The 23,198-nt window shown below is 39.4% G+C and overlaps 1 protein-coding gene and 1 long non-coding RNA gene across 2 annotated transcripts in view; one reads left to right on the top strand and one right to left on the bottom strand.

Moving 5' to 3' along the window:
• Positions 1-23,198, top strand: part of syt14a (synaptotagmin XIVa) — a 107,350-nt gene that overhangs the window by 32,194 nt on the left and 51,958 nt on the right. The window contains exon 3 of the mRNA XM_034159651.1: positions 8,649-8,864. Coding sequence (XP_034015542.1) covers positions 8,649-8,864 — 216 coding nt within the window. The remainder of the gene's footprint in view (positions 1-8,648; positions 8,865-23,198) is intronic.
• LOC117500868 lies at positions 1,001-13,089 on the bottom strand. Its single transcript, XR_004557875.1, has 4 exons — positions 13,078-13,089; positions 8,840-8,849; positions 4,343-4,351; positions 1,001-1,128 (listed from the first exon to the last, which is right to left on the bottom strand). It is a non-coding gene; the product is annotated as an uncharacterized LOC117500868 (long non-coding RNA).

Raw genomic sequence — 23,198 nt, 5'->3', positions numbered from 1 at the left:
AGTCAGTGTTGTGCTGCACTCTAACAAAAAACATGCTTTCTTGCATTTCCAGTGGTTATTGCTCTGAAACCACCTACATTTTGCAAATAAAACTAGTTATTTTCTGCCAGGTTGCTTAATGCTACAGCTCTGAGTGGGTTCAATTCAAAGATCTGCTGCTCTCTGCTGGAAGAAATCAGAATTATAATTGCATTTAATCTAAGACTGATGAATGTATCAGATGTGTCACAGTTTGGTGGTGGAGCCAGAAACAGAGACTGATAACCCTATAATGCTGAGCAGCCGAGACAACAGGATGGAGAAAACAGTTTATTTGATACCAGTGGAATAAATAAGATGACAGGGCAGTCAAATTTCAGGACTCCTTCTTTGTCAGGAGTGCAGAGGAACTAAGGCTTCTTGTATGCAAGGTGCAGTCAACAACCCAGGCTTCATCCACTGCAGTGGTGCAGGCCCAACCTCAGGTGTCGAAGTGCAACCACGAACTTCCGACCCGTCCTAATATTGGTGCTGACAAAACTCTGGTTACTTCTCATGCATAACTTGAGTAACTTCTTACAAATGCAGATGAAAATGCAAATATTGTTCTTTAGTATCGGTACAGAATAACTCAGGAACTTCAGCTTTCAAAGGTAGACAAGAAGCTCAAACATTGTCTTTTAGTATCGGTGCAATATCAGCCTTGGGTGTTGATTCCAACAATTAAATTTATATCGCGATAACAACGCTTCACATAAAAACAGCTCAAAAACAATATAAAATAATAAAAACAATGTAAAATAAAATTTAAAACATCAAAAAGACAATTAAAAGTTCACAATAAAACACAACAAAAAGTAAAAGAACTTAAAAGAAATTAAAAAGAATTAAAAAGGATGCTAGCCATAAGACTGGGTAAGATGATGTGTCTTTAGTCTTCTCTTAAAAATCTCCACAGAATCTGAAAGTCTCACTGAGGCCGGGGGGGCATTCCACAAAACAGGAGCACTGTATGAAAAGGCTCTCTGTCCTGCAGACTTTTTCCTCACCCTTGGGACACAGAGCAGTCCTGCATCCCATGAACGCAAAGCCGGTACATAAGGTTTAACTAAATCAGCCAGATAGGCTGGTGCCAGTCCATGAACAACTCTATAGGCCAATAGCAAAACCTGAAAAAATCCAGCCTCAGAGACAGGTAGCCAGTGAAAGGATGCCAAAATAGCTGTAATATGATCAAACTTTCTGCTTCGTGTCAAGAGTCTGGCAGCAGCATTTTGAACCAGTTGAAGACTCCTAGTACTGGACTGCGGTACCCAGAAAATAAGGCATTACAATAATCCAATCTAGCAGAGATTAATGCATGTATCAGAGTCTCAGCATCAGCCATAGACAGGATGGGACGAAGCCAACAGGCTGAAGAGCTGTCTCCTCAAAGGACAGTTCATCCAAACACTAACTCTAGTCAAGAAGGAGTGCACCAGCAAAACAGACGCTCACTCTTCTGGGGCAAAAGCATTCAAAAAACAAAGTCCAGCAGTTGCTTTAACAAAGGGAGAGTAAAGACATAACTCTTCTTTCTTCAAACAAAGGGAAAATGCAAAATACCGATCTTCTCCAGACAATAAACACAAGGGATAAAAGAGCCGCAAAAACTGTGTACTCACAAGACAACTAGACAAAAGGAGGAATTGACAGGACATGGAAAGGAGCCGGAAGCTAACCACCATGTGACTGCTGCAAATGCATAAAGCAAAGAGCAATGGACCCACACTAAGGAAAGACAGTGACTCAAGTAACCCAGTAGATTAGGGATTTATTTGGTGTAGGTGTGGACTCCAACAGGTGCTCAAAGCCCAAGGTCGTAACACACCCAGAAGATCACCAGAAAGCCACCAGAACACCAGAGGGAGCTCAAGAGAAGCAGAGGAATCAGGGCCTGAGGCAGACAGAGTAGATGAGGGCAGAAGAAGAGTGAACAGAAACAAACTAAGACAGTGTAACTGAGCGCAGTGAAAACAGATATAAACAGAGGCTGACAAAAGGGAGACTAGACCACATAAAACCTCATAACAGATGGGGCCCTGACAAGATGATGTAATAATTAGGTGACCTGCCAAGAAAGACAGCAGCACACGTCATAATGGACAGGTTACCATCAACATGAGAACCCTGGTGAAAAATAAAATACAGTCCTCTTGGTCATACAACCCCAATTCCAATGAAGTATGGACATTGTGTAAAATGTAAATAAAAACAGAATACAATGATTTGCAAATCCTCTTCAAGCTATATTCAATTGAATATACCACAAAGACAAGATATTTAATGTTCAAACTGATAAACTTTATTGTTTTTGTGCAAATATTTGCTCATTTTGAAATGGATGCCTGCAACACATTTCAAAAAAGTTGGGATGGGGCAACAAAAGACTGGGAAAGTTGATAAATGCTCAAAGAACACCTAATTGGAAACAGGAGAGTCATGATTGGGTATAAAAGGAGCATCCCCAAAAAGCTCAGCCATTCACAAGCAAAGATGGGGTGAGGTTCACCACTTTGTGAACTGCGTGAAAAAATAGTCCAACAGTTTAAGAACAATGTTTCTCAATGTTCAATTGCAAGGAATTTAGGGATTCCATCATCTACAGTCCATAATATAATCAGAAGATTCATAGAATCTGGAGAACTTTCTACACGTAAGCTGCAAGGCTGAAAACCAACATTGAATACCTGTGACCTTTGATTCCTCAGGGGGCACTGCATTAAAAACCGACATCATTGTGTAAAGGATCTACCGTGTGGGCTCAGGAACACTTCCGAAAACCATTGTCAGTTAACACAGTTCGTTGCTACATCTACAAGTGCAAGTTAAAACTCTACCATGCAAAGTGAAAGCCAAACATCAACAACATCCAGAAACACCGCCGCCTTCTCTGGGCCCGAGCTCATTTGAAATGGACAGACGCAAAATGGAAAAGTGTGCTGTGGTCTGATGAGTCCACATTTCAAATTGTTTTTGGAAATCATGGATGTCGTGTCCTCTGGACAAAAGAGGAAAAAGACCATCCAGATTGTTACCAGCGCAAAGTTCAAAAGCCAGCATCTGTGATGGTATGGGGGTGTGTTAGTGCCCATGGCATGGGCAACTTACACATCTGTGATGGCACCATCAATGCTGAAAGGTACATCCAGGTTTTGGAGCAACACATGCTGCCATCCAAGCAATGTCTTTTTCAGGGACGTCCCTGCTTATTTCAGCAAGACAATGCCAAGCCACATTCTGCACGTGTTCCAACAGCGTGGCTTCGTAGTAAAAGAGTGCAGGTACTAGACTGGCCTGCCTGCAGTTCAGACCTGTTGCCCATTGAAAATGTGTGGCGCATTGTGAAGCACAAAATACGACAACGGAGACTGTTGAACTGAAGTCGTACATCAAGCAAGAATGGGAAAGAATTCCACCTACAAAGCTTCAACAATTAGTGTCCTCAGTTCCCAAACACTTATTGAGTGTTGTTAGAAGGAAAGGTGATGTAACACAGTGGTAAACATACCACTGTCCCAGCTTTTTTGAAAGATGTTGCAGGCATCCATTTCAAAATGAGCAAATATTTGCACAGAAACAATAAAGTTTATCAGTTTGAACATTAAATATCTTGTCTTTGTGGTGTATTCAATTGAACATAGGTTGAAGAGGATTTGCAAATCATTGTATTCTGTTATAATTTACATTTTACACAACGTCCCAACTTCATTGGAATTGGGGTTGTATTAAAACTGTAACAATGTCAAGTCTCAAACAGATTAGAAAGTATAAACACAGGCATTGTGCAAAGGAATTCATGAGCTCATAAAGTAGATCGGAAAGTGTTCAAGGAAGTCAGTCTGGACAGTTTCAGATTGGACTGGAGAATGTTGCAATCAGAGGGAGCTGAAAAATGAAAGGCTTTTTTTCCCGCTTCAGTGCGGCATTTGATCACAGTGCATAACGGCTTTCAGATCTCTGAAGCAAACTGGATAAATAGGATGGAACCAGACCAAAATCATCCAGTGTGTATAACACCTGAGAGACTAAGAGGGCGTGCCCACTTTGGCGTACAACTTACAGTGGTGGGTGAGGCGGCTGCAACCAGTGATGAATCTGAGCGCACTGATACAGCAGGTCAGGGACTGATGAAACATAACTATACACTACATCGCCATAGTCCAATAAGGGCAGGGAGGTTGCAGTTATCAGGAGCTTCCCAGCACTTCAAGGAGAAGCATGAGTTGTTTCGGTAAAGAAAGGCGAGCTTCACCCTTAATTTGGAGATCAGGTGTTTATAACTTTAAAAGAGAGCTCTGTGTCAATAGTCAATCCCAAATACTTGTAGGTGCTGACCAGCTCAAGAATATTACCTAAGGCAGTTTTGATTGATTGTATGTTCTCCAAGGAAACAGGTGATTTATAGAAAAACATTACTTTGGATTTTTCTGCATTCAAAACTAGTTTGAATTTCTCCAGACGGTTCTGCACCACATCAAAAGCAGACTGCAAAAATTCAAATGCCTGTGTCACTGAGTTTGAGCAGCAATAGATTACAGTGTCATCAGCATACAGATGATAGAAGGAATTTGATAGGTATGCACACAGGTCAGTAGTATAAAGTGTGAACAAAATGGGTCCCAAAACTATGCCTTGAGGGAGAACTTTTGTTCCCTCAAGGAAGGCACCAGCCATGTGAACACACCAAGTCCTGCTTGCCAAATAGTCTGCAAACCAAGAGACTGCTTGTGTAGAGACACCGTGTTTGTAAAGAATTTCATACAAGAGTCTGTGACACACAGTGTCAAATACCTTCAAGAGATCAAGACTTGATTAAAATAACTATAATTTTTTTGTTTATACAGCTGTATTTTTAATGTACGCTTTTTTAAGATGTGAAAAATCCTGTTGTCTGTCAGACGGTTGTTATTAATGGAGTGATATTTATATTGAGGACATTGCTCAATTTCATGAATTATTCATATCTATTATTTCCAATTTATATAATAAACATCGCTCTTTGGTGTTAAAAGTTGGAAATTAGTTAAAAGTTGGATCACTAAGGGACTGCAAAATGCATGTAAAAAGAATATTTTTTTCTGTTTGAGCAGTTTTTAAAGCTAAGAATATTTGATGCTGAGAAAAGATATGGCATATAAAAGCAAACTAACATTATGTAAAAGGGAGTATTATAGTGATTTATTGTAAAAAATAAAATAAACATTAAGGGTACTTGGAAGCTTTTAAATGAAATCATAAATAAGAAAAAAGTGCTAAAGAATATCCTGCTTTTTTTGCACAGATACAGTTGCTGGAAAATAAAGCTATAGCAGATCACTTTAATGATGACTTTGTTAATCTGGGTAAAAATTGAGCAAATTCAGTTGTATCTTCTAAAATGTACTCTTTGGATCACACAAAAACAATAAAATTCAGTATTCAGTGTTAATTGAAGAAAATGATGAATAAAAAATAATTGTTTATAAACTCAAGGGAAAAAACATCTGATAGTTTTGATATCTCTGATTAAAAGTATTATTGATTGTATTGTGAAACCTTATATGTATATTTGCAATTTATCACTAATGAATGGGAAATTTGCTTTCAGAATGAAATTAGGTAAAGCAGTGGTTTTCAAACTGTGGGTGTGTGGGAAGTTCTTCGGGGGTGGGGGCACAAAAAAATAACTGTAAACACTGTTAACCAATAAAAAAGAAAAAAGAAAATATTGTTAGCTAACATGCCAGGAGCAAAATAGATCCATTATTAGTGCATAAATCTACCAGTAAGAAAACAGAGTTTAGGGAAACCAAAAAAAAAAGAAGAAAGTAGAGGACGATCTTGGTTTGCTCCTCTCCACAGTGCATCCCCGCATCAGCCGCCTGTGCGCGTCAAAGACCCATACTCATTGTTCACACTAAACAAGAGATGAGATGAGACTAAATATGTCTAAAAGTTTTAGTAATATTTATGTTAAAATGTTAGTTATGTCAAAGACATTTAAAAACATACAAAGATGTTTAAAAACATACAAAGATGTTTACATGTTTAAAAAAAGATGTTTAAAATATGACAAAAGGTAAAAATAGAAGAATAGAAAGTTTTGTAAAAACATGTTTAAAATGTTTTTAAAGGGTGTAAAATGTTGGAAAGAATAGGAAGTTCATTAAAAATATGTTTACAAAAGCTATAAATGTGTAAATACATAGACAGTTCCTTAAACACACATAAATATATTTAAAATGTGTTTAACATGTGTAAAAGAATAGGAAACACACAAAGATGTTGAAATTGTGTTTGTGTGTTGGGGGGGGGAGCACAGGTATTCATTTGTTCTGAGGGGGAGCTCACTCTCCCATACTTTGAAAACCCCTGAGCCAAAGTGATACCGCTGTTTAAATCTGGTGACAAACATGTCTTTTCAAATTATAGGCCAATCTCACCACAATTTTAAAAAATGTTGGAAAAGGTATTTGCAGAGAGGTTAAATGACTTTATATCTAAACATCATCTACTTAGGGAGCAGCAATATGGTTTCAGAAAAAAATTGCACTACTTCACTGGCTGTAATTGATTTTGTTGAACAGATTACAAATGCAATTGAAAGTAAGCAATATACTGTTTTTTTTTTTATTTACAGAAAGCATTTGATACTATAGATCATACTTTGCTACTGGATAAACTAAAGAGGTATGGTATCAGGGGATTGGCAAGATTGGATAGCTAGCTATTTATACACAGTAGTGGGCACAGATCCACTAATCCGTTAACCACTAATTATCGAAGCTAACGTTTTCATTAGCGGATTAGCTTTTCAGGTAACTTTGAAAACCATCAGCGGACCAATTAGCTTCCGATAAATTTAGTTCCAATAACTTTTAGACCGCTAACATATTTTTGCGGGCATAGTGAATGAAGCTTAACAGTTAAAAACATTTGTAAAGTCTCAAATTATTTTCATTTATACAACCCCTGGCAAAAATTATGGAATCACCGGCCTCGGAGGATGTTCATTCAGTTGTTTAATTTTGTAGAAAAAAAGCAGATCACAGACATGACACAAAACTAAAGTCATTTCAAATGGCAACTTTCTGGCTTTAAGAAACACTATAAGAAATCAAGAAAAAAAATTGTGGCAGTCAGTAACGGTTACTTTTTTAGACCAAGCAGAGGGAAAAAAATATGGAATCATGAAAAACAAAAGAACGCGCCAACACCTCACTAGTATTTTGTTGCACCACCTCTGGCTTTTATAACAGCTTGCAGTCTCTGAGGCATGGACTTAATGAGTGACAAACAGTACTCTTCATCAATCTGGCTCCAACTTTCTCTGATTGCTGTTGCCAGATCAGCTTTGCAGGTTGGAGCCTTGTCATGGACCATTTTCTTCAACTTCCACCAAAGATTTTCAATTGGATTAAGATCCGGACTATTTGCAGGCCATGACATTGACCCTATGTGTCTTTTTGCAAGGAATGTTTTCATAGTTTTTGCTCTATGGCAAGATGCATTATCATCTTGAAAAATGATTTCATCATCCCCAAACATCCTTTCAATTGATGGGATAAGAAAAGTGTCCAAAATATCAACGTAAACTTGTGCATTTATTGATGATGTAATGACAGCCATCTCCCCAGTGCCTTTACCTGACATGCAGCCCCATATCATCAATGACTGGAAATTTACATGTTCTCTTCAGGCAGTCATCTTTATAAATCTCATTGGAACGGCACCAAACAAAAGTTCCAGCATCATCACCTTGCCCAATGCAGATTCGAGATTCATCACTGAATTGACTTTCATCCAGTCATCCACAGTCCACGATTGCTTTTCCTTAGCCCATTGTAACCTTGTTTTTTTTCTGTTTAGGTGTTAATGATGGCTTTCGTTTAGCTTTTTTGTATGTAAATCCCATTTCCTTTAGGCGGTTTTTTACAGTTCGGTCACAGACGTTGACTCTAGTTTCCTCCCATTCGTTCCTCATTTGTTTTGTTGTGCATTTTCGATTTTTGAGACATATTGCTTTAAGTTTTCTGTCTTGATGCTTTGATGTCTTCCTTGGTCTACCAGTATGTTTGCCTTTAACAACCTTCCCATGTTGTTTGTATTTGGTCCAGAGTTTAGACACAGCTGACTGTGAACAACCAACATCTTTTGCACATTGCGTGATGATTTACCCTCTTTTAAATTGTTTCTCACCTGCAATCACTGCTGCTGCATTGATCTGATCATTAATCCTGATTGCAAAGTCTACATGTGCCGTGCTCTGTACATGCACACCCATTGGCCTTGAGAAGTTATTTGATTTTAAGATAAGATGAGATCACCTTTATTTATCCCAAAGGAAATTGTTTTGCCAGAGTACAGAAACAGCAAACAGTCGACAGTGAAGTTTTTTTTTTTTCCAGCAACAAATGCAACAAATTTACTCTGAGAGAGTAGTTTGAGAAGTGATGACCAATTTTAATGGTAAAATAAATAAACAAACCAAAGATCAAGTTAATTATTTGAACGTGCTAATTAGCTTGTTTACATCCATCCAAACTAGACTGAGCAACTTAAGCTGATCATGTTTTGCGTAAATTTTTTCAGTTGACCTAGGTTTCAAGAGTAACAAGGTTTTCTTTTTCCTTTCTTTTTTTTAACAGAGAAGATCTACTCTGATGTTGACCTGCAAGACTCTTCATCGGACAGTGAAGATGAGCTGATGGGTCAGTATCAGGAAGCAGTCAGCCGCTCCCAAGTCCTCCGCGGAGGTTCAGCCTCCAAGGCCAAACAATTAGCGGGACTCACCTGGGACAGTTGTCAGAAGTACAGCCCTCTGACCTATGATGGCTACAGCAGTGAAGCTTCAGTTAATGGAGGTACTTATAAAACACAGTACAATAAATACTTTCCCAGTTGGCCCAAAATCTGAAGGTATTGAAATATGCCTGCTTCATATGCAAATGTTTCCATGGACCAGCACCAACTCCTGTTAAAGAATTCATACACATAAAAAGATTCACAGGGTATGGTACAAGAGGTGACTGTGAGATTACTCATAGAAGGACCACCTTTGGTCAGAATGTGTTATCCATAAAAGGTGGGCAAGCGTGGAACAACCTCCCAGTCACAATCAGGGAGAGCGCCACTTTCACTACTTTCAAAGGACAGTTGAAAGTTTGGTTACTGGCAAATCAGGCATGCAACCATGTGGAGCCTAAAACACAATTCAGCTGTGGAGGCACCACTCAAGTTTCTTTTTCAGTTATATGTACACAATGCCCTTGTTTATTAAATGGATTAGTAGTCTTTACACAGTAAACTTGTGTATGACACCCTGTGCAATATTTACACTTTTGCATGTGCAAATGAGTGTATTGGGCATCGTGCAATACAACCTAGTACTGTAATGTGCAATTACAACCAGGCACTGAAGCACCTTAGCACTTGTCACTTTAATACAGTACTTATGCACCTCAACACCCATCATGAAACTCTTTTGGTTCCTCCACCTGTCAGCTACTCGTATTTATCAATTATTGCTACTTTAAATTGTAAATATCTGTATGTATATTCTGTTTTAATTGTTTTTCTGTCATGATTAATTTATTTTGGTATGTTGTGTGGTCTTAGTCTGTTTCTATGTTACTGGGACTACGGATGGAAATTAACATCCTGCTATCATCCAGCATATTTACATGTAACAATGTTCATTAATATGCATTGTCCCATCTCAAATATATACACACACACACCAAAGGGCTGTTTAACCATCTAAGACATGAAGTTGTATGATTTGTTGTTGTTTTTTTTTTTTTTATAATAATGAAATACTTAGTAAGACACACAAGTACTGACACCTAAGTAGGTGCTGCTGAGTTTACTAATCATTTCTTTAAAGTACAAAGACTAGCACAGAGGCTGTGGTAAATGTCCACCAGCTGGAGATATTGCTCCATTTCAAGAACCTTGAGTACAGGCTCCTGTGGAACATGATAATGACCAACCTGTTGCTTATATTAGCAGATGGTTTTGTCAACAATTCATCCCTCATGAAAGAATGGAATCCTTAAACTAATTGTTTCTTTAATTGTTCCAGTGCTTTCAGTGATTATTCAATTTAGTTCAATTTCAAATTTCAATTTATTTTCATTTATATAGCGCCAAATAACAACAAAGTTGTCTCACGGCGCTTCACACAAGTAAGGTCTAACCTTACCAGCCCCCAGAGCAAGAACACTGGTGACAGTGTTAAGGAAAAACTCCCTCTGGTGATTTGAGGAAGAAACCTCAAGCAGACCAGACTCAAAGGAGCGACTCACTGCATGGGCCATGCTACCGACACAATTTACAAAACAATTTACAGAAAGAAATATACAGGAAATTTTGCCGGTGCACAGGATGGGAGGGTTTCAGAAACAGACACCACACCCATCTCTGGATGAACCTGCACCTCAAACAGAAAGAAAAAAAAAAAAACAGAATCAGGCATCAGAACAACAACAAATACAGTATAATTTGTCAGCATTAAACAACAAGAAAAACAGAAGAAATACTAAAGGCCCTGTCCCACTGGGGAGAGGATTAATTGCGCATGAATTGAGTACACAAATTGCGGGCGTTCATTGTCGTCCGCAACAAAAATGGCCAAAAATGACAAATATCCCAGTATGAATTACGGATATATTAATAATATATAGCGAATATATGATGAACAATCACGGTTATATAACTCATGTAGTGAGGAAACTGATCCGACACATTGTGATTATCATGGCAGTATTACAGGTGTATTATGAATCCATCGCGCACGTGTTGCGCATGCACGGCATCTGCATTGTAGTCATAAAAGAAGCGCACTCGGGCCATCGGCATCACTATTCACACCAACAATACAGTCTCTGGAGCATTTGCTGGACTTGGACAAGTTGATCAGAGTTAATGTTCATGTTGTCATGCGAGGGTTAGCTGTTCATGACTTTGGGGAGCGGGAGGGGGGAAGCCGCTCGGGGTGTGAGACGGTGTGTTTTTTTTTGAGTGAGTTGTGGATAAACAGCAACACTTCCTTTTGTTGGTGTTAAATAAAAGTCCTGGATTGCAGCAGCTATTACGTCTTTGTGGATTTACAAAGCCAGACCGGCACTGACTGGCAGGTATGTCGCTTTCTGCCACATATAGTACTTTGGGTTTACGTGACGTGTTTGTTATGCATTCACAGATTGTCCGCAAAGCAGATGTAATAACACTTTATTTGTGGCCAGTTTGTATCCATTTGCTACATCATATTTTAGTTTGTGATGTGGACATGATGGGCACGATATATATCTGTTTTACACACTGTCCCAGTCCGCTGCCAAGCCGCAAATCCCCGTCAGTTGCGGATGTCAGCGGTTAACGGCAGATATACGGCGCATAGAGTGAGTATGTATTGTGTATGAATTGAGTATGTATGGAGTATGTAAGGCGGATGTCATCCGCATTCAGATTTTTGAACAGCTCAAAAATCCTGGACAAAAATTGCGGACATGCGTGTCTCTGTGGATGATCACGGGCGTGTTCGGATGACAGCCGACTCATACAGGCATGTTACACGGATATTGTGGATGTTTGGCGAATATGGGCCAATTTTGTGCGCAATCCATACACAAATCCTCCTAAACGCCAGTGGGACAGGGCCCTAAGGTGATGACTGGCCACTAGCCCTGAGCTTCACTAAAAGACCCAGAATTTACATAAAGTTGAAGCCGCGGCACACTCCGTTTCCTAATAAAATGAATTTATAAGGGTAAAAAGCATAGTAACATACTATGCCAGTATGCTAGTCATACGAAAGGGAAAATAAGTGCATCTTAAGTCTGGACTTGAAAGTCTATACAGAATCTGACTCTTTTATTGACGCAGGGAGATCATTCCACAGAACAGGGGCACGATAAGAGAAAGCTCTGTGACCTTATTCACCCTGGGGACACAAAGTAGTCCTGCACCCTGAGACCGCAGAGCCCGGGCCGGTATGTAGGGTTTAATTAGGTTAGCTAGGTAGGGAGGTGTCAGTCCGTGAACAGTTTTATAGGTTAGTAACGAAACCTTAAAATCTGATCTCACAGGGACAGGAAGCCAGTGAACAGACGCCAAAATGGGTATAATGTGGTCAAACTTTCTGCTTTGTGTTAAAAGTCTGGCTGCAGCATTTTGAATCAATTGGAGAGCTTCAAATCTTCAAACCTTCTGCTTCAAATTTTCAAATCAAATTTATTAATTTATATAGCGCCAATTCACGATGAAATTGTCTCAAGGCGCTTCACGCAACATAATAAAAACAGAAAAAACTGAATTAAAAATTTAAAAACACAATAAAAAGACAACCATAAAAGAACACAAGAATAAAAACACATAACACTAATGATAAAACAAGGAAAACAAATGAGTCTTTAGACGTGATTTAAAAGTCTCCACAGTATCCGACTGCCATATGTGTGCCGGGAGATCGTTCCACAGAGCTGGGGCACAGTAGGAGAAAGCTCTGTGACCGGCAGACTTTTTATTCACTCTGGGAACACATAAAAGTCCTGCGCCCTGAGAACGCAGGGCCCGAGCTGGTTCATAGGGGCTTACCAGGTCAGCCAGATGAGGTGCAAGTCCATGAACAATCTTATAAATTAATAACAGTACCTTAAAATCCGGTCTTGCAGCGACTGGAAGCCAGTGTAGGGATGCCAAAACGGGCGTAATGTGGTCGAATTTTCTGCTTTGTGTCAAAAGTCTTGCAGCAGTATTTTGAACCAGTTGAAGACCCCTAATCCTGGACTGCGGTAAACCAGAGAATAGAGCATTACAATAGTCCAGTCTAGAAGAGACAAATGTATGAATCAAAGTCTCAGTATCAGCCATAGACAGGATGGGACGAATCTTCGCTATATTTTGCAAATGGAAGAAAGCAGTCCTCGTAATATCTCTAATATGGAGGTCAAAAGACAACATAGGATCAAAAATTACCCCAAGATTCCTCATTTTATCCGTATGATCTATAACACGCGAACCTAAGCTAAGCGCTAGCTGATCAAATTGATGCCGATACCTCGCTGGACCAAGAACCATCACTTCAGTCTTATCAGAATTTAAAAGTAGGAAGTTACTAGAACTGCATTGTTCTATTTTCTGGTTTACCACAGTCCGGCATTAGGGCTCTCCAATTGATTCAAAATGCTGCAGCCAGACTTTTAACACAAAGCAGAAAGTTTGACCACATTACACCCATTTTGGTGTCTCTGCACTGGCTTCCTGTCCCAGTGAGATAAGATTTTAAGGTTTTCCTACTAGTCTAAAATTGTTCACAGACTGGCACCTCCCTACCTACCTGACCTAATTAAACCCTATGTACCGGCCCAGGCTTTGCGTTCTCAGGGTGCAGGACTACTTTGTGTCCCTAGGGTGAATAAGAAGTCTGTGGGTCACAGAGCTTTCTCTTATCGTGCCCCTGTTCTGTGGAATGATCTCCCTACATCAATAAAACAGTCAGATTCTGTGGAGACATTCAAGTCCAGACTTATGACACACTTATTTGTCATATAGATTCTGTTGTATGGCTGGCATAGTATAGTTTTACACTTTTTACTCTTTTAATTCGTTTTATTAGTAAACGGAGCGTGCCGCGGCCTCAGGTTTACCTAAATTCTGGGTCTTTTAGTGAAGGTTAGGGCTAGTGGCCAGCAATCATCTTAGTATTTCCTGTTTTTCTTGTTGTTTAATGCTAACAAATTATACTGTATTTGTTGTGTTTCTGATGCCTAATTCTGTTTTTTCTCTCTGTTTAAGGTGCAGTTCCATCCAGAGATAGGAGTGGTATTTGTGATGGAGACCCTCCTGTCCTGTGCACCAACAGCATTTCCTGTATTTTCATTTTGTGAATTGTTTCTGTCATTTGTGTCTGTGTCATGGCCCAAGCAGAGGGTCACCCCTTTGAGTCTGGTCTACTTGAGGTTTCTTCCTCAGAGAGAGTTTTTCCTTACCACTGCTGCTCTGGGGGTTAGTAAGGTTAGACCTTACTTGTGTGAAGCACCTTGAGGCAACTCTGTTGTGATTTGGCGCTATATAAATGAAAATAAATTGAAATTGAAATACCACACATTTGATGAAAATGCCACTGCACTGCCAAGATGACTGATTTGGTGTCTGACTCATAAAATTTAGCAGTGCTTTGTGTATTAGGAATATGTATTCAAAGGTACTGTGCTAAAATCCCACTTCGTTTTTACATTTGTGCTTCAGTACTTAGTTTCGATTGGCAGATAAACTGTTACACTAGAAGGGTTGGCGGACCTGGAGAAAATCTACATCCATGGTTGCTCTAGAGATGTCTGTGCGTGGATTTGTGTAACTTGCGAATGTCGTTGCACACCTGTAAACACAGTCGTTGACAAATCCTTAGCCTGGTGTGATGGACGGGAAATCCCAGACGATCAGCATCTGGGGACCTGCTACAGACTCCAGCCACCTTCAGTCATCACCTCCTCTGCCTGAGCCACAGTTGAGGACTACTTGTTTCACCAGAGCCCCATTGGCCGTCTTGTGTTCAGGATGCCTGTTGGACCTTCATGGTTACCGTAGCGGCCACTGGCTACACAAGGGCACCAATGTATTTAACCCCAACAGGCAACCTCTTACTTGACACATTACACAGGTGTCACAACACAGATGACGGTTTGGATTTTGACACCCTGCTTATTTGGTAATTATCTGCTAATTAGCCTTCGAAAAAAAAAAAACAATACAAAACATTAACCTTTGAGTTGGAAAATAGCATGTGTTTTGATAATACGAAAGTGAGACTAAACAGAAATTACATCATTGAAGGAATCAACAATGGATAAACACTCCCCTCTAGTGGCAATGTATTGAACCATTTGGCTGCATTTTTCCTTAGTATTCCATGTTGAAATACTTCACTCATATCCAAATCATCATGAAAAAGCTATTGTTCTTTATTTTATAATAGCCAACATTTCTCCTACATTTCATGAAGAAAGGTCAATTATTACAGTGTTGTGTTACAAAGCACCGTTTGAATTTAAATAATGACAATAAAACAGAAACCTAGAAGCTGTATTTATCAGCTCTGGTATGAAGAGGTATTAAGAAGTTATTTATATTTGTAAAAGAGGCACCTGGTTATTTTCACATAGATTTCCTTATTTTGTCTTTATAGTTTTCATTAAAATGTTGGAATTGATCATGTTTGTGTGACAATGCTCAAAAACATAAACTAATAAATCTTCGACTCATGTATAAACCAGCTTTGTCTTACATAAGATAACACATCCAGAGCTGAATGTCAGCATTTGAGCATCACACTGCTTTCATCTGAAATGCAAGTGCTGCAAAAGCTGCACATCTGTTTAAAACCGCTAGGTGGTGTTGCTCAACCAGTTTAAACTCAGGTTTCTGTTTTCATTAAACAACCAGTAGCTGTTAGGAAAAAAAGTGCTGTACATTTAAATGAAACATAATTTTCAAGTCTGAATGATCTCATTTCTTATGTTTGATAAACTTCTGCTGGCCTGCTGCTGATGTTCATGCTAACTGTCAAAATGTATAAACTTGTCTCCTTTGAGCTCAGGTTTGCACTTTTCCTGGGCTACATACTTTACAGATGGTTTCAGATAAAGGGGCCACAGGATTTATCAAAATTATCATCGTTATGTTCCAAAATATGTCATCCCTGACTATAAGACGACCCTCTTTTTCAAGATTTATTTTGGGAAAAGACTTTCTGAAGACCAAATCTTGGTTTCATATAGAAAGTTATTTTAAAATAACAGTAATTAAAGGACATTAAATGAAACAAGACAGGCATGAAATATGTTTTAATGGATATAATTTTCAAATTAAAAGTACAGTAAATACTGATGAATCTTTGGTGGGGGGTTGCCATCTTCTAACTTTACCCTCAGTCACATCAGATTTCTTGGCTGCTTGAGAGTTGTTTGAAGACTTTTCTGTGTTTATTGCAGTGAGCTAAAAGTTTGCAACTTCTCCTCAGTTCTTGGTTAATTTGGCCAGCTTTTGAACTGGTCTGTTCTAGACCATCTGTCTATCATACAGCACACTTGCACTATAAGCTAGTTAGAGCTGTCCCTTCAATCCTGGAGATGGGTATTTGGTGCCATCAGCCAATTCATTTTTTCATATGTACAGTAGCGTTCAGAATAATAGTAGTGCTATGTGACTAAAAAGATTAATCCAGGGTTTGAGTATATTTCTTATTGTTACATGGGAAACAAGGTACCAGTAGATTCAGTAGATTCTCACAAATCCAACAAGACCAAGCATTCATGATATGCACACTCTTAAGGCTATGAAATTGGGCTATTAGTAAAAAAAAAAAGTAGAAAAGGGGCTGTTCACAATAATAGTAGCATCTGCTGTTGACGCTACAAACTCAAAACTATTATGTTCAAACTGTTTTTTTTTTAGCAATCCTGTGAATCACTAAACTAGCATTTAGTTGTATAACCACAGTTTTCAGTTTTTCATGATTTCTTCACATCTGTGAGGCATTAATTTTGTTGGTTTGGAACCAAGATTTTTCTGGTTTACTAGTGTGCTTGGGGTCATTGTCTTGTTGAAACACCCATTTCAAGGGCATGTCCTCTTCAGCATAAGGCAACATGACCTCTTCAAGTATTTTGACATATCCAAACTGATCCATGATACCTGGTATGCGATATATAGGCCCAACACCATAGTAGGAGAAACATGCCCATATCATGATGCTTGCACCACCATGCTTCACTGTCTTCACTGTGAACTGTGGCTTGAATTCAGAGTTTGGGGGTCGTCTCATAAACTGTCTGCGGCCCTTGGACCCAAAAAGAACAATTTTACTCTCATCAGTCCACAAAATATTCCTCCATTTCTCTTTAGGCCAGTTGATGTGTTGTTTGGCAAATTGTAACCTCTTCTGCACGTCTTTTATTTAACAGAGGGACTTTGCGGGGGATTCTTGCAAATAAATTAGCTTCACACAGGCGTCTTCTAACTGTCACAGCACTTACAGGTAACTCCAGACTGTCTTTGATCATCCTGGAGCTGATCAAGGGTGAGCCTTTGCCATTCTGGTTATTCTTCTATCAGTTTTCATGGTTGTTTTCCATTTTCTTCTATGCGTCTCTGGTTTTGTGTCCATTTTAAAGCATTGGAGATCATTGTAGATGAACAGCCTATAATTTTTTGCACCTGCGTATAAGTTTTCCCCTCTCCAATCAACTTTTTAATCAAACTACGCTGTTCTTCTGAACAATGTCTTGAACGTCCCATTTTCCTCAGGCTTTCAAAGAGAAAAGCATGTTCAACAGGTGCTGGCTTCATCCTTAAATAGGGGACACCTGATTCACACCTGTTTGTTCCACAAAATTGACGACCTCACTGACTGAATGCCACACTACTATTATTGTGAACACCCCCTTTTCTACTTTTTTTTTACTAATAGCCCAATTTCATAGCCTTAAGAGTGTGCATATCATGAATGCTTGGTCTTGTTGGATTTGTGAGAATCTACTGAATCTACTGGTACCTTGTTTCCCATGTAACAATAAGAAATATACTCAAAACCTGGATTAATCTTTTTAGTCACATAGCACTACTATTATTCTGAGCACTACTGTATTTATGAAGTTTTAATTTGGACACAAATGCAATTCCATATTATTCATCTTTGACTGAAAGTCGTAGGGTTGGTCTTTCTCTTTCTAAGCTTTGATGGTTGCAGTTTCCACCAAGCTGTCAAGGATCCCAGAAATCCATCATTGATCTGCGTTAAAGATCAGTCGCCCTGCAAACCACCAACATTGCATCAATGTTTTTTCTTCCAAAACAGAAGAGTGTTGGCCTTTAAAAAAGTTTGAGATAACTGCTTCCAGTGGGCTTTTATTTACTTCCACAGTACATTTCATTATTTCAAGCAAGCAGTGTTGAAAGTTCTGAGGCACCCATGTTATTTTCTGTGGAATCCAACTGCTGCTTGTGTTGAAGCATGAACAAGCTTTATCTTCAGGGCATACAGGATATTTTATACATGAGGAGGATTGTGCAGAGGTTGCAGAAACAAAGGCTCCCAAAATAGAAAGAAAGAAGCTGAGGTTTGTCTGGATCAGCTTTCTTTCTTGTCTTTTTGACACTGGCCACAGTTTTTATTTGTTCTCCATGTATTGATTAATGTCATGAATTACTGAAATGGCATTGAAAGCAGCAGATGGTAATTCACAGCAAACTCTTAGATTTACTGTAATTATCAAATTTAAATTCAAGTTTTATCATATTGCATTTGTCACTTTTGCGCATAATAGTAAAATACAGAAGAAATCATACAAAAGTCATGTTTCTTTTTGTTGAAGGATTTCTGTGAATTAAAATAAACTTAACCTTACACACAAACTTGGCTTAGTTTTGTTGCATATCCATAAATTATCTTAATCCTGTCTGTTGCAAGGGTCTGAAATATACGAGGTCTGTTAGAAAAGTAGCCGACCTTTTTATTTTTTTCTAAAACCTGATGGATTTGAATCACGTGTGCTTGCATGAGTCAACCTTGAACCTTCGTGCGCATGCGTGATTTTTTTCACGCCTGTCGATTGCATCATTTGCTTGTAAGCAGCCTTTGTGTGAGGATGGGTGGAGTCTCGTTGTTTTTTCTTTTGCAAGGAAATGGCGGAACGACTGGAGCAGCATGACTGCATCAAATTTTGCCAGAAACTGGGCGACAGCGAGGTGGAAACCATTCCGATTATTCAGACTGCTTTCGGTGACGATCCTCTGGGCATCACACAGATTAAGGAGCGGTACAACCGGTTTAAAGACGGCCACACAACGGTGGAGAGCGAGCCGCGCTCCAGGCGGCCATCAACACGCTGAAATGACCGGATCATTTCCAAAGTGAATGCTGTGGTGATGTGGGACCGTCGTGTGACTATCTAAGAAATTGTGGAAGAGGTGGACATCAGCACTTTTTTGGAACATTCCACTGTGACAGAAGATTATGCCATGAAAAGAGTTGCAGCGAAATTCATCGGCACGAAGCTGATGGTGCAGCAAAAGCGCCTCCGTGATGAAGCCTCACAGGACATGTTGGGACATGCCCAGCTCGTCCACAATTTCTCGGATAGTCACATGACTGAAAAGCCACCGAAAGCCGTCTGAATCTTCTGAATGGCGCAAGCAGCCATCTTTAAAACAGTTGTACCGTTCCTTAATCTGTGTGATGTCCATAGGATCGTCACCGAAAGCCTTCTGAATAATCCGAATGGTTTCCACCTGGCTGTCGCCCAGTTTCTGGCAAAATTTGATGCAGTCGCGCTGCTCCAGTCGCCATTTCCTTTCAAAGAAAAAAACGACGAGAGACTCCACCCATCCTCACACAAAGGCTGCTTACAAGCAAATGACGCAACCGACAGGCGTGAAAAAAATCACGCATACGCACGAAGGTTCAAGGTTGGCTCATGCAAGCACACATGATTCAAATCCATCAGGTTTTTGAAAAAAATAAAAAGGTCAGATACTTTTTTAACAGACCTCGTACAGTGAGGCAAATAAGTGTTTGATTCACTGTCTATTTTACAAATTTTCCCGCCTTCAGAGAATGGAGAGGTCTGTAATTTTTATCGTAGGTGCACTTAAACTGATGAGAATCTAAAAAAAAATCAGAGAATTACATTGTATGATTTTTAAATAATTAATATGAATTTTATTGCATGAAATAAGTATTTGATCACCTATCAACCAGCAAGAATTCTGTCTCTCACAGACCTGTTAGTTTGTCTTTAAGAGGATTAATTGCGCATGAATTGAGTATACAAAGTACGGACGTTCGTTGTCGTCCGCAACAAAAATGGCCAAAAATGACAAATGTCCCAGTATGAATTATGGATATATTAATAATATATAGCAAATATATGATGAACAATCACGGTTATATAACGCATGTAGTGAGGAAACTGATCTGACACATTGAGATTATCACGGTAGTATTACAGGTGTATTAAGAATGCATCGCGCACGTGTTGCGCGTGCACGGCATCTGCATTGCGGTCATAAAAGAAGCGCACTCGGGCCATCGGCATCACTATTCACACCAACAATACAGCCTCTGTAGCATTTGCTGGACTTGGACAATTTGATCACAGAGTTAATGTTCATTTTGTCATGCGAGGGTTAACTGTTCATGAGTTTGGGGAACGGGAGGGGGGAAGCTGCTTGGGGTGTGAGACGGGTTTTTTTTTTTTTTTTTTTTTGAGTGAGTTGTGGCTAAACAGCAACTCTTCCTTTGGTGTTAAATAAAAGTCCTGGATTGCAGCAGCTACGTCTTTGTGGATTTACACAGCTGGACCGGCACTGACTGGCAGGTATGTCGCTTTCTGCCACACTTTGGGTTTACGTGAAGTGTTTGTTATGCATTCACAGATTGTCCGCAAATCAGCTGCAAAGCAGATGTAATAAAAACGCTTTATTCGTGGCCAATTTGTATGCATTCGCTACGACATATTTTAGTTTGTGATGTGGACATGATGGGCACGATATATATCTGTTTTACACACTGTCCCGGTCCGCTGTTAAGCCGCAAATCCCCGTCAGTTGCGGATATCAGCGGTTAACGGCAGATATACAGCGCATAGAGTGAGTATGTATTGTGTATGAATTGAGTATATATGTAGTATGTAAGGCGGATGTTATCCGCATTCAGATTTTTGAACAGTTCAAAAATCCTGGCTGCGGACATGCGTGCCTCTGCGGATGATCACGGGCGTGTTCAGATGACGGCCGACTCATACAGGCATGTTACACGGATATTGCGGATGTTTGGCGAATATGGGCCAATTTTGTGTGCAATCCATACACAAATAATCCTAAACGCCAGTGGAACAGGGCCCTAAGAAGCAGTTTAGAAAATGCAGAACTAATGAGGCTGAAAGTAAATATAAGATATACAAAAAAAAAAAAAATTAACGAACATCATGCGTTTGTGTAGGCACCTGGAAGCTCTTAAATGAATTATCAATTTAAAAAAAGTAGTTAAAGATCATCCATCTTATTATTATATAGATTCTGACAAAATTGTAAAAGAAAATAGTTATTGCAGATCACTTCAACAATTATTTTGTTAATGTGGGTAAAAATGTATCAAATTCAATTGTATCCTCTAAAACGCATTCTATTCACATCAGCAAATTAACAAACACTTCTGGATTCAATGTATATATGAGAAGTAGATGCAGATGAAATCAACATGGTTCAGAAATTAAAAGGGGAAAAATCAACTGACAGTGATAACATTGATATGTTTTTGATTAAAAATATTATTGATTGTATTATTAAATCTTTGACTTCTATTTGTAATTTGTCGCTAACGACTGGGAAATTTCCTTCTATAATGAAAATAGCTAAGGTGATACCACTATTTAAATCTGGTGATAAGTATGTCTTTTCAAACTACAGGCCAATTTCATTGTTACCACAGTTTTCTAAAATTCTGGAAAAAAAAATTTGTAAAGAGGTTGAATGACTTCATAACTAAACATCACATACTTGAACAGCAGTATGGTTTTAGAAAAAAAACTGTACTACTTCTCTAGCTTTAATTGATTTTGTTGAACAAGTTACTAATGCAGTAGAGAGGAAGAAGCAGTACACCGTAGGGATTTTCTTTGATTTGCAGAAAGCATTTGATACCATAGATCATACTTTACTATTGGTCAAACTACAGAAGTACGGCATTAGAGAATTGGCCCTTGATTGGATAACTAGTTATTTATTAGTGTGTCCATTTTGGTGGGATAAATTCAGAATTATTGAGGATTACATGTGGGGTGCCTCAGGGGTCAGTCCTTGGGCCGGTACTGTTTTTGTTGTATATTAATGATATAGGTTTGGTGTCAAAGTCTGTGAGTTGTATTTTGTTTGCTGATGACGTGACTGTGTTTGGTAGTGGAGATCATTTGAACTTGAACTTATTTATTTGGCACAACAAAAACTGATATACAAAACAATTCCACCGTGACATGTGTGACCAAAAAGGGGGTGAGCAGAAGCAAAGCTTATTAACGCCCACCCCTTATAGTAGAGAAGCTTGAATCTTTGACTGGACTGGGTTGCTTGGCGCGAGGACGTTTCGCTTCAAATTGCAGAAGCTTCCTCAGCTAAAATTCTTGCTCTGGAAGTCTGACTTCTGTCTGACTCTTGTAGAGAAGAATAAAACAGAAGCCAACAAAAGCTGGAGTTTTAAACCTAACCAGACCCCTCCTACTGAAAGGCAGACTGCTATAGGCTAGTGACTAAACAATAGCTCTAATTAGCAACTATTGTGCTGTAGTTAGCACACCTACTGGCAGGACAGCTGTCCCTCTAATGATGGGATGGATGCCTTTCTGATGGCTCCCTTGATGACGTGAATGACTCATTACCATGAACAAAAGACTGAAACTCCTTTGACCTGAGTACCCCATTGTAAACAGGGGATAAAGTGTGTCTCAGACCCCCTCCCCGGTTAAGGCTGGGTTTCAAACGTTTCACAAAGAATGCCTCCTTGACCCCTCTCTCAAACCATTTCTTCTCTCTGGCTAATATTTTAACTTCCTTGTCCTCAAATGTGTGGTTAGTGTCTTTAAGGTGGAGGTGAACCGCAGACTGAGGTCCACTGGCACCCTCTCTGCGGTGCTGGTATAGCCTTTTGTGTAAAGGTTGCTTCGTTTCACCTATGTAGTGTTCGTTACAGTTTTCCTGACATCTGATAGAATACACTACATTGCTCTGTTTGTAACTAGGGATCATGTCCTTAGGGTGAACTAATTTCTGTCTCAAGGTGTTAACCGGTTTAAAGTAAACTGGGATTTTGTGCTGTCTGAAGATCCTCTGTAGTTTTTCCCCTACTCCTGCTAAATAAGGGAGAGACACTCTTCTTCTTGTCTCTGTCTCCTGTCTATCTGGTCTCTTTGTTCTCTGGGACTTCTGCACTTTGTCCAGGGACCATCGTGGGTACCCACATACTGTGAGGGCTTTCCGGACACGTTGTTGTTCTTTAGCCCTTTCCTCTGCAGTTGTGGGCACCTGTAGGGCTCTGTGTTGAAGCGTCCTGATCACCCCGAGCTTGTGTTCAAGGGGGTGGTTTGAGCCGAAGAGCAGATATTGGTCAGTCTGAGTTGGTTTTTCTGTAAACCCCTGTCTGGAGC

The sequence above is a fragment of the Thalassophryne amazonica genome, chromosome 19 (genome assembly GCF_902500255.1).
Source record: "Thalassophryne amazonica chromosome 19, fThaAma1.1, whole genome shotgun sequence".
Classification (NCBI taxonomy): Eukaryota; Metazoa; Chordata; class Actinopteri; order Batrachoidiformes; family Batrachoididae; genus Thalassophryne; species Thalassophryne amazonica.
This window is presented reverse-complemented; position numbering and strand designations above follow the sequence as displayed.